The sequence below is a fragment of the Pollicipes pollicipes genome, unplaced genomic scaffold, assembly GCF_011947565.3.
Source record: "Pollicipes pollicipes isolate AB1234 unplaced genomic scaffold, Ppol_2.1 Scaffold_56;HRSCAF=61_pilon_pilon_pilon, whole genome shotgun sequence".
Taxonomy (NCBI): Eukaryota; Metazoa; Arthropoda; class Thecostraca; order Pollicipedomorpha; family Pollicipedidae; genus Pollicipes; species Pollicipes pollicipes.
Window position 1 is genome coordinate 263,022 of NW_023596737.1, and position 11,916 is coordinate 274,937.

At 60.7% G+C, this 11,916-nt stretch overlaps 1 protein-coding gene across 2 annotated transcripts; it reads left to right on the forward strand.

The window, feature by feature from the left end:
- Positions 1-373: 373 nt before the first annotated feature.
- Positions 374-8,255, forward strand: LOC119102163 (uncharacterized). Of its 2 annotated transcripts, none has more exons than XM_037225513.1 (5): positions 374-462; positions 2,370-2,676; positions 6,615-6,684; positions 6,865-6,980; positions 7,448-8,255. In XM_037225513.1, the coding sequence occupies exons 2-5, from the start codon at positions 2,381-2,383 to the stop codon at positions 7,626-7,628; spliced, it is 663 nt and encodes a 220-aa protein (XP_037081408.1). In that variant the 5' UTR covers positions 374-462; positions 2,370-2,380; the 3' UTR covers positions 7,629-8,255. The 2 variants fall into 2 exon arrangements, with proteins under 2 accessions (XP_037081408.1, XP_037081407.1); XM_037225512.1 differs by lacking the exon at positions 2,370-2,676 and adding an exon at positions 4,758-5,085.
- Positions 8,256-11,916: the final 3,661 nt, after the last annotated feature.

Below are 11,916 nucleotides of genomic sequence, written 5' to 3' on the forward strand. Positions count from 1 at the left end.
AACCACCAGAAATGAACCTGGCGCACATCACCACTTCTGCCAAATCAAAGCACATTTTCAACGAAGACGGACGGAAACGCGCTCATATGCCAACGTGATCACGGATACTGCGCACGAACATGTTCAACTAAGAACGTGACGAAGACTGAGCCCGTGTGTCGGTGGGCTCCTCATCACCAGCCCATCACCTCACCTTCATCCACCGCCCGCGCACTGTCACCGAACCACGCTCGCCACACCCGCCTGCTCTGCGCCGTTCAGCGCCGCGGCCGCGTCGCATCTGCCGTCGCGCCGAGCCTCCGCCGGCCGGCGCGATTGTAGGTTAGCGGCGCCACCGGCGCGGCCGGCGCGGCGGTGAACAGGGCCAGCCGCGCCTCTTATAAAACGGCCCGCGCCGACCGAAGAGGCAGAGTGCCGCACAAGCAGCCCTACGATACACATCCAGTAGCCTAGGCCACCCAGGTACGTGGCTGCCGGTGTGTGAGCGTGTCTGTGAGAGCGAGGAGCCGCGATCCGAGACGGAGTCGGAGTCGGAGTCGGTCCAGTGCGCGGACGTGGGACGGCGCGGCCTGCAGTGACTCGGACCAAAGCCGCACCGTCTGCCACCGCGTCTGGTGTGCGCCGTGTTGACCAGTGACGCCTCGGCCAAGCTGCCTTCCCTCCCCCTCTTCATTCGCCCGGTCAAACCCCTGGTTGTGCAGATGCCTTGAAAACTGTACATTTATCGGTAGACGTTATTATTCAGACTCGCTCCGAACTATTGCTTCCTCATCTCCCCAATTTTGGTTAATTGGCTGTTGAAGCGCTCAAAGCTTGTCAAATTTAATGATTTGCCATGACCTCTACGAATCGTTTGCTTGTCCGTGCAGAGTCCGAAAGAATAGAGCCTTTAGTCTTATACGCCTAAGCGACACATGCATCGAATTTCAAACGTCCAGACATTAGCATATGGGTTCCAAAAATGCTCAGGCATCTTTGCGAACGGACTCAAAGCCAAGGATACTAAATTAACAAATTCATGATGCTAGTTCCATGGCCTTTCAGTCATAACCGGCTTCCGCAGTTGCATCATCGGTATAGCCGGACACCGGTTGAACTTGACAGTGGTTGTTACCGGTCTGAGCCTGCTGTCACTACGTGTGGCTAGTTCTTATGCCGCGACCGCTTCTCAGCACGTGCGCCCCCCCCCCGCGGCAGAGGTCGTTGCGTCGCTTCGGTCCAGGACGTAACTGGCGCGGTGGTATGCGTCGCGACTCCGACCGAGCAGGCGTGGTCAGATCACTGCTGGCTCCTGCCGGGCACGGTGGGACCGGGACCCCTCCAAGGGACACCGGGGCCGGGACCACTCCGAGTAGGACTGGACTGGGAACACTCAGAGCGAGACCAGGATCGGGACCACTCCGAGTGAGACCAGGACTGGAACCACTCAGAGCGAGACCAGGACCGGGACCACTCCGAGTGAGACCAGGACCGGAACCACTCCGAGTAAGACCGGGACCGGGACCACTCCCAGTGAGACCAGGACCGGGACCGCTTCGAGTGGGACCCAGACCGGGACCAGTACCACTCCGAGCGAGACTGGGACCGGATTCCCTAGGAATGTGCCTGGGATCAGTGGAGGTTTGGATGCTGTCCTATGACTCTGGTGTGTGACCTGTCATATAGGAACCTTCGGCTGAATCGTAAATTGTCGTCTTTCGTGTCAAGAGTATTCTGGTCATTGTTTTTTTCTGAAATCATCATTGTAGAACATGAACTGATCCGGTAATTCATAGAAAATATCACGTCACCCATGTTAAACATTGCATGTTTACTTTGGATTATTACGAGACTGTCCTTGCCACTTGAGCTCAAGTAAAAACATTTCCTTTGTTGCCGTGGATCTATTTCTAGCGTGCCGTTTTCTATGCGTGCGATGTGACCGTGCACTGCTGTACAAAGCTGTACATACACCATCACCCGGCCGGCGCGATGGCGGCTCATTTGACGGCGAGGCCCCCGGACCCGCCCGTCCCGCCCGGCTGCGTCCCTTCAGGCCAGGCGGAGTGTGCCAGTGCACTTTCGCGCTGGCGTACGGGCCCCGCCACCGCCGGCCGCTCGCCTCCGCCCGGCCGCCGTGTCCTCACGACACACTGACCGGGCGGGGGCAAGGAGTCAGTGGGTGGCGGCCGCGGCCGTGGGCGAAGGTTGCGGCGGGTTCGGTGACCGGTGCGGCGCAGTCCCGTTACCGGCCGCCAGCCCACTGGCCCGGTAACGGGCTGACCCCAGCCCAATGAGCCGCCGCCGCGCCGCCTCTAACATCGGCTCGTGCGTGCGCGTGGCGCACAGACCTGCACATAGCGCCTCAACCGTATCTTGTGCACTTGCAGGACCGTTCAGAATGAACCGTACTCTGTGCGCGCTCGTGGTGTTGCTCGTTGCGGCCACCGCACACGCCAACGAGCTTAGCAATGTTTACGACGAGGCTGAGCCCGATCCCCGCTTCTTCTTTATCAACTCCAACTCCACCTCGCTGTCCGTATCCTTCACCTCGCTGATCTACGGCCTGTTCGCCCTGCTGGCCCTGGGCCTGCTGGCCGCCCTGCTGGCCTTCTTCCTGTTCGGCTCGGGCGGGGGCGCCGACACCGGCTACTCGGGCTCCTCGTACAGCTCCTACGGCTCGGCCAGGGCTGCCGCGTACGTATACACCCAGCCGCCGACCGGCGGCGTAACAGGGAGGTGGCGGGGACATGGACCGGGCGGCGGGCGGCACCGCACGCTGCTGCCCGCCCCCCTACGCCTACAGACTAAACAACACCATATCGACAGGTAAGGCGGCGAGCGAACAGCGCCCCACACTCCAACAACAGGGTGATGGCAGGACGCCCTCATGGAGATGCCGGCACCGATGGAGGGTGCGAATTCGGCTCTCGCTACGACTTGGCATGCAGTCAGCCGGAGGGTGCATCGCAATTCTCCGCGACATTACATCGGTGTAGGATCACATCGACATCGACATCGACGATCACAGCATCACATCGACATCGACTCACAGGACCATCAGCGGAAGATTGCTTTGGTCTCACGGCTTCACTCGACCCACGGTCGACAACATTTCCGCATCAAACACTATCCCGCTCAGCCCTCGGGTTAGCTCCCTCGCCTTGCCGGGAGGCAGGGACGTGCAGCCAGCACGCGCCGCCGGCAGTGCCTGTCCGGCCTCGGCGGCGGCCTCGTCCAGCTCTGGCAGCCTTCCGTCGGCCAGCCAGCAGCCCACACAACCGCTCGCTGTTCACAGGAAGCTAAGCCATGTTGCAGCACATCCTCCTCGCAGCCCTGTGCGCCTCGGCGCTGGCCCAGGGGGCCGTTGAGCCCGCCGACCAAGACCTCGCGGCCGACCCGCGCATTTTTTTTCAACAACAACAACACGAACCTGACTATCGGTCTGAACTCGTTGATCGCGGGCGCGCTGGCGGTTCTGGCCGGGCTGGCCCTGCTCGCCGGCCTCGCCTACCTCGCTTACCTGTTGTTGGGCAACTCGGGGACCGGGTACAGCGACTATAGCGGGTATGCCGACTCCGGCACCAGCGGCTACAGTGCCCGCTCCTCTGACGCGTACGTACCGGCCTGACCTCTCCCGCATGTGTGCCGCTGTTGCAGATAACAGCATGTACGCTCATTTGTGGCTGTGTGCGCTTGTGGCTGCCGCCGCGGCGCAGGGTGCTACCACGCAGAGCCCGACAGGCGTCGAGCCCCGCTTTTTCTTCCTGGGCAACACGACGGGTGTGACGATTAGTCTGACGTCGCTGTACGCTTCCATCCTGGCTGGCGTGGCTGGTCTGCTGCTGCTCGCCGGCCTGGCCTACCTGGTCTTCCTCTTGAGCGGGGACACCGGGGAGACGGGCTACTCCGGCGGCGGCAGCGGCCACTCGGGCTACTCAGCCCGCTCCGCGTACGTACACGGCTGCCGCGGAGGGTGCCCCAGCCAGCGCAGTCAGCCGCCCGCCCGCCCGCAGCCCCGGGACCGGGAGGGAGGGAGGGAGAGGCGCAGCAGCAGGAGAGAGGTAAGTCGTGGCCGATCTGCATCAGCTCGGAGGCGCCTCCTGAGACCCGCTCCACCCCGCATGCCTCGGGCCGCCAGCCTGGCGTTCTCTAACATTCATCGTGTCTCACTAACAGCTGTGACGTGGCGTGCGCGTGGCGACCGACCTGCCCGAGCGCGTGACTGACCTCCAGCCGTCACATACTAACATGCTCCCGATCTCCACTCCTTACAGACTAACAACACACCATGAGGAGAGTGAATGCGCTAACCGCCGCCCTCAGCGGCCTTGCCCACACAGCGGCCGACCTCTCCGCGCCGGCCGCTGTCCTCTCGACCTCGACTGGCCGCCAGTCGACGTCAGTCCTCACTAACGTCTCCATTGACGTCCTGTCTCTGGGCTTCGCTCTGACCGGCTTGGCGACCCTGCTGCTCTTCATACCGCCCCTCATCTCCTTCCTCTCCGAGCTGTTCCGACGGATAAAAGGCGGCGGCGGCGGTGCCGGGTACGATAAGCTTGACACGTCGGGGTACTCGTATGACTACGACGACTCGGGCTACCGACAGCGCAGGTGAGTGCTCTCGCTGGTGCGGGGCGCGCTTGGCTCCCGCTGCCGTGCGGCGTGTTCGGATATGTGTCGTGTGTGCTGAGGCTGACCTGAGGATGACCTCCCTGTACATATCCCCTCCTCGGCGCCAGCCCGGCACCCGATTTTCACGCAGTCTTCATTTCCAGGCGTCATGTCCCAGTCGTTGACCCTCGTCCTCCTTTGCGCGGCGACCGCGAGCGCCTTCGAGGTCGCTGACCCTCTGCAGGAAGAGCTCGATCCCCGCTTCCTCTTCTTCAACTCCACCGGCGCGCTGATCCCCATCGACGCCACGGCCCTTTTGGCCGGGATCGGCTTCCTGGTGATCCTCACCCTCCTCGGCATCGGCATCTGGCTGCTCGTCTCCTCCCTGGCGCCTAAACTGGCGGTCGGGGGTGGCGGCTATGGCGGCTACCACTCCGGCGGGTACGGCGCCGGACATAGCGGCGGCTCCTCCTACTCCGGATATCAGGCCAGGTACAGACCGAGCTGTACATACGCCCTCCATCTGTACATAGCGCGAGCGCGCGACAACCGCTAACGTCACGGCTGCGCACCCGTTGACGCACTGATGACGCGACCAAAAGCCCCGGCGCCGACGCGCTAACCGCCTCCTTCTTTTCGTAGCATGTACAGGCAGCTGCGCGCCGGACTCCTTGTACAGCTGCTGTGGGCAGCGTGCGCGGCGCGCGGCACGTGGTCGGCCGCCGAGCTCGGCAGCTCCGCGGTAGAGTCGGCCGTCGCCAGCCCCGTGTCGCGGGCCGACCTGTCCGCGCTCGGCCCGGCCGCCTCCGGGTCGTACGTGGCCGAGCTGCCGGCCGGCGCCGAGCAGACCGCCTTCCCTGACTACGCCGCCTACCCGCCCTACTCCGCCTTCCCGCCCTACCCGTACCCGTACCCCTACAGCGCCTACCCGGCGTCGGTCAGCGCCCCGTCGGCGTCCGACGGCGACACCTCTCGCCTGTTCAGCTCCATCGGCAGCGCGCTGAACCCCGCCAACCTGTTCTCCTGCCCCGGCGGCGACACGGGTTGCGTCGTGCAAAAGATCGCCGCCGGCGTCTTTATTCTGGCAGCCATCGGGCTGGCCGTGTACTTGGTATACGCGCTGGTAAACGGCCAGTTGGGCTCGTTCAATCTGGGCAGGTAAGCCTCAGCCTGCGTGTTGCTCGTGTCGACTGACTCAGCACGCCTGTCGAGGCCGTAGCACAGTTGTCACGGCTAACCAAACGTACGAGAAGAGCGCGCGCTGGCCGACCAGGGGTGGGGAGGGAGGAGGGGAGCGAGCGGAAAGCGCCACTAATCTAGAACCACGATGTACAGTGTACATAGCCGCTGCGTCGATACGGCCGCGTCCGCCTCGCGCCGCCTCAGGGCGTGACCCGCGTCCTCCGGCCAACCCTGTACAGCGCCACCGCCACCGGCGCGGTCCGCCTCACCTGGCCTGGTCCCGGCCGCGTCTGTACAGCCTGCCCCGCCCGTCTGCGACCAGGTCGCCTTCGGCACGGGCGACGCATATTCTAACACGCCTCTGATCTGCAGCCGGGACGGGCCCGTGCCAGCGGCAGGTAGAGTGTCCCGCTGACTGGGTGGAGGGGCGCATGGCCGCAAACTAGCAGCTGTGGTAGCGGCGCAGCCGCGCCACGGCCGGGTACCGCTCTGTAGAATAGCGCTTTCAGTGTTGTGGCAGTAACACTGAGTAACTCGCTGCTTACTGGCTGCTTAATACTGCTTCGTGTGCGCTTTATTCTGTGTCGTTTTTTTTGTTACTTGTCGGCATATTTTCTGCAAACTTACAGATTTTTTTTGTTTGTTACATAGAGCATCGCTTTCAAGCCTAAGTTCTCCGATCCAACTTTTACACTTGTTTTCATAGTCAAATTAAGAAGACAAGCTTTTCCACTTGCACATCTGAATGTTGATTTCGAGCCTCACAGTAACGTACCTCGCTCAAGTACGACGGAGCGTGCCGTTCCTCCCAGCATTGTGACGCCACGCTGTGACCTCAGGTCTGCTGACCCGTACTCCGCCATCTGGGACAAGATGTCCGTGCTCGACTGGATCGCCATGATGGAGGAGGTGGGTTCCAGTTTTGGCGTGCCGCCCTTCGCACGCCTCCCGTTGTTCCCGCCCACTGTCAAGGTTACAATCGCTTCGTGCCGCGCCGCGCGTGCGTGACGTCCGCGCCGGAGCAGCAGGCCCGCCGGCGCCGTTTTTGCCGCACTGAACCCGGCTCTGACGTGACGCCGCCGCACGCAGGTGTACCGGAAGTTCGACGCCACCAGCCTGGAGTGCCAGCAGCGCCTGGTGTGCGAGCTGCACCAGAACGAGAACTCCTGGGGCACCACCGCGCGCAAGATGAACGACGCCTTCAGGTGAGCCGTGCACCATGCTGCAAGGCATGCCGCTGAAAATCCTCCGCGCCTCGCGGCTCTTGCGTTCTTCGGGCGGCCCATTCCCTATTTTGCTAGCCTCAAAGAGTGGGGCGGGAAAATGCGTTCGATGTCTATCCGGCTCAGGTAGCGGCTAATTAGTCCGGAACGGGCTCACGGGTGCGGCTGGTTTACCGCCGGCGCCCGGCGGTCACGGGGCTGAACGAACGTAACGCTTTCGCGCCGGTGCGACCCGGCGCCGGTCCACTTCTGAGCCGGGGCCGGGTACGAGCCTCCATCTGGGTCAGGTGTCCAGCCGGCGCGTCACCCCGGCGCCCATCGGCGCCCCAGCTGGCCCGCTGCCGGCGACCGTTACACCGCCTCGCGAGCGACGGCGCCATCTGACGCCGGCCGACGGCGGAGCCATCTGCCGGCGGCGCGTGACACTGACCGGCACCTCCCGTCGGCAGCTACCTGCAGTACATGGAGCTGCTCAACCTGCCCTCCGAGCTCCGCATGCTGCTGGATGAGTACCTGGACGCCGCCAACAAGGGCCGGACAAGCGAGAAGAGCTGCGCCGACCACTTCGCCGGCTGCGAGTTCAGCATGAAGACCCTCATCAGCAAGTACAACGGCTCAAACGCTCTCTGAACGTCGGCTCCCCGGTCCGCTGCTTGTTAACGATCCCGTTGTTAACTTATTAATAGTTATTTATTGACGCGTGTGACGAATACGACGCCAGTGACAGAATGCCAAATGGACGAAGACAGTGTGTGCTTGTACTGACCGACTGAGACGCACGTGCACAGGCAGGACGGGTGACGCATGACATAGGGTAGTCCTCCATTCGAATCTTCATACCCATCCCGCGTGTTACGCGGTAGAGACACTAGTAGTTGCGCCACGCAGCATTCATGCATTCGTAACGAGTAGTGTCAGTAGCTACTGCGGTTAGTCGAACACATGACTACGGCCGTTGCGCGACTCAGAGACGTCGTGGGGGAGGGGGGATTCGGTGTGAGCAACCCTCGACTGGCGGCGCCGGGCCTCCGGACCCTCCCGCCACTCAACGCTAGACTGTGACTTGTTTGTTGACCAGTACTTGTTGATTCTTGCTCATGCCTCTGACAGGGATTGTTTGTTGTTACCCGCTGCCTCCCCAGACGTGACGCCTCGGATATTACTGTGTTATTTATTGCATCTGCTCGACCACAATTGACGTGATAAACCGCAATGCGACGGGAAGTATGGCAATAAAATTCCTCTTCATATATACGACGGACAATGTTTTTATTACTCTGATCGAGTATGACGCGTGAACGACTAGAAAAGCCCCGTCGGAACATCGGGGCAGAGCTCGCAGTCTTACGATAGTGATCGGTGCGAGAGGACGCGTTCGACACTGGTGAGGTTACGCCACCCTGGCTCGACTGGAGAGAGTGTGGGGAGGGGAAGGGGGGAGGGTAGGCGTCATGGGAGCGGCGGCCGCCCACCGAGACCTTCTCCGTCATGGGCCTGGCGCTGATCGATCGGGCCAGCAGTTCCGGGTTTCTCCCCTTACCGCGTCAACTTTCGCCGCCGACTAGGGCGCGGTTTCTGCCCATCCGGGCTTGGCAGAATAGCCTCGGAGCCCGGCTTGCCGCGGTCCCCCAGGTGCCCCCCCCCCCCCCCCGGCGGCGGGTCTGCTGCGGTCTCTCGGGTCTCCCCGGCAGTGGCCTCCTGAGGACGAAAACTGTCCACGACAGTCTGGGCCCTGGGGGTCCGTGCCTGTATCCAGGACGGATCTGGTGTGACGTGGTCTGGCCCGGATAGGTCCGGTGCCAGGCCCCGATGAGCCAGTGACGCCGGTCTCTGTGACGTACCTCACCATCGAGGCTTTTCTCCACGTCGGCAGCGGTCTGTGCGCTTCCCCGTAATTGCACCCAAGCTAGCCCAATTAAATGACGCAAGCCGAACTGGATCGCAGATCTCGGAGCTACGGGCGGGGTTCTGGCTCTTGCTCTTGGCGGCACCACGTGTTTCACTGAGGTTCACACGAGCGGGCGCGAGAGAACTTTCTAACCTATGCCAACCTGAGGCTTTTACCGTGGGCAAGTTTCGGTCCACATTATGATGCAGACAGTCGTTAGGCGTCACGCCGTTCCCCCCCTCCCCCCTCCCCCACCCGTCGGCGGTCCGCGAACCCGGCACCACCCACGCAGACGGTGGCCTGAGGTGTATGGTCAGAGTCGCAGCCAGGTGCGTCTTGCCAGAGCCAGCGGGCTCTCTGCGCCAATAGTCGGATGGCTGTGCTAAGTCGGAATATAAGTTCGGGCCCGCTGCATGCCGGTCTGGTCTGGAGCCGTCTACGCCCAGTCTGACCAGTGCTGGGTGCAGCCATCGGTCTGTCTGTGCACAGCCAGGTGAGCGGATAGTTCGATCGCAGTCAGAAAGCTGCTTGGCTGTCGTTAGGGAAAGCCTACCTGAACACAGCCGGACCATCGAGGTGCAGTCGGCTATCCGGCTGGACACGGTGGAGGCTAGCTCGACATTGTATGCAGCCAGGGAGCCAACTGGAGCGCGGCTCATTACGAGCGGACGTGCCCGGATCGCCGTCAGCCGGCGCAGTCTCACGCCGCTGGCGGCGTCGGCTTTCTATTTTTGAGCCAGAGAAATGCTGACCCGAAAGCTGCCAGCCGCGGGGGCCCGGCTCCATTAGAAATTCCCGGCCGGCGACACGCTTCCACTGGTGGTCGGACGGCGGCGACCGCCAGCCGGCCGGGCCAGATGGCTGCTCCGGACCGAGACGGTGCTCCGGGGAGGCTGAGGAGCCCCGCTGGACACAGCCGCTGTCCGGGCGAGAGGCGAGGGATGACTCGGCACTCACGTCAGCTCCCTCCCTCCCCCCCCCTCCCTTCCCCGCCCCAGACGCGGCTCAGCCGGATTTGTGAAGCGTTTGGACGTTCTCCCAGCCTGTTAGAGGATGATGCGGAGAAGAAGAAGAAGAAACTTTTGGAGATGCGGGTGAACTCAGGCCGTGCATTAAGCGCCCTTTACAAGTATTTGATTTCCCCCTCTATGTAAAGTTTTACACCCAACCTCTTATCACCGACACTCATTACCACCCAGCCCGTGGTTTCAAACACCACGGGAGGGGGGGGGGGGACGCTAGCTGACTCGAACCATTATCTAGTCCTCTACTCCGTCGTGACATACATGGTCGGTAGCATTTACTTCCGTACGCACGTGCCTGATGTGCTATCTGGCTCACATCAACTCCGCCGTCTTGAAGGACTCGTCGACCTGGCTGAACACTCAAAGTCCCCTGAACTACCATTATCACTCGGCCCATTCATTGGTTTCCCACCTTTAAAAGTCCCAGAACTCTGACTGCAATGATTCTCTTGCTGTTTCGATGCTCCGTTGACTGGCGGGTCTTTCCTGACGGTCTTACAGGGTCTACCTCATCGGGTATTGCGCTGGTGGATCCTTAACTCAGGTGGTGTCTTACCGAACGCACCATGTTTGCGGCGCTCCATGGAAGGTTGGGGCTAAGTTCCCTGCTTAAAAATCCCCTTCGTTAAAGCCGTTCACACTTTATGCCGCAACATTCTGCAGAGCTTTGTCGTCGATATGGGTGTTATGAGAGGAAGTCACGTGTAGTAGCATTGCGGCGCAGTATTCCTGGCACGACGTACACAATAAGCCGAAGTAATGATGGAAAAGTAATGTTGCCACAGTTCTAGGTTTGCTGATGCAGAATATGCTTATCAAACTGCGATTTTCTGCGCGTCCCAGAAATCACAGCGTTCGCGAGTTTTTTTGTGGGCCCCGATCCTTTTGGGAACCAGCCCAATTAATTCAGTCTCTCTAGGCGAAAGCCGGCCCAGTCCTGGCCGGGTCTGGTGCCGCGGTACCTCAAAGCAGTCGACTTCCTTCATCGGAACGACTAGAGCGGGATGCGTCGTCTGTGATGGCCTCCGCAACTGCTCCGTGGCGCCAGCTGGGGCGATCAGACCGCCACGCGCGAGCCGCCACGCGCGAGCCGCCACACTCGGGCCACCACGCTCGAGCCGCCACGCTCGGGCCACCACGCGCGAATCGCCACGTTCGGGCCACCACGCGCAGGCCGCCACGCTCGGGCCGCCACGCTCGGGCCGCCACGCGCGAACGCCACGCGCGGGCCGGATTGGTCGGTTCACATGTCACGAATGGATTTATTGAATTAGGTTCATTGGATTGGATTGTTAGATTCGATGGATTTACGATTCGCGATGATCGACCGTTCTGAATGCCTAACCCAAGCTGCCTGACGCTGATTTTCGTAGCAGGAATCACTTCACGTTTTAAGTTCGTTTCGAATCACTTCGTTTTCAACGTCAGAATGAAAATAACACTATTCCCCAGTACCTGTATGACTTGTGCTAACTCACAATTCAATCCTGTCCAATCAGAGCAAATCAGAGGACGTCCAAGGAATTATAGCATAGTACTAATTGTGTAGCTTCAGGGACATTCAATGCCAGCATTTAATCAACTCCCGTTGATAGTTTACTCTCGGTATACAGTCGTCCTAAGCCGCTGTCCTTCTCCATCAACACTCGCATCAAGAGCAGCTATTGCGTTTGCAAACGTTGCTGCCTTGTGACGTAATTTCCAGATCTTTAATCTTCAATCTTTTGCACACTGGGTTGGATTTTTCATTAGCCGTGTACAGATTTTTCAAACGTGGGAGTGAGCGAAGGAAGTGAGTGAACGAAGGTGCTGGTGTTACAGGTGTTACAGCCATAGCTGCATGTACACTTACATTGGATCACAAAATGCAATCATTCGCGCATCGCTCACGTGTTGCGGATACGCAAAGGCCTTTCACAATGAATGAATGTCGTGAGAAAGGCGAGGAACGGATACCAGTGAAAAGGAAGAGGAAGACATGCTGAATCAGAGTCTAAGTTGGGGT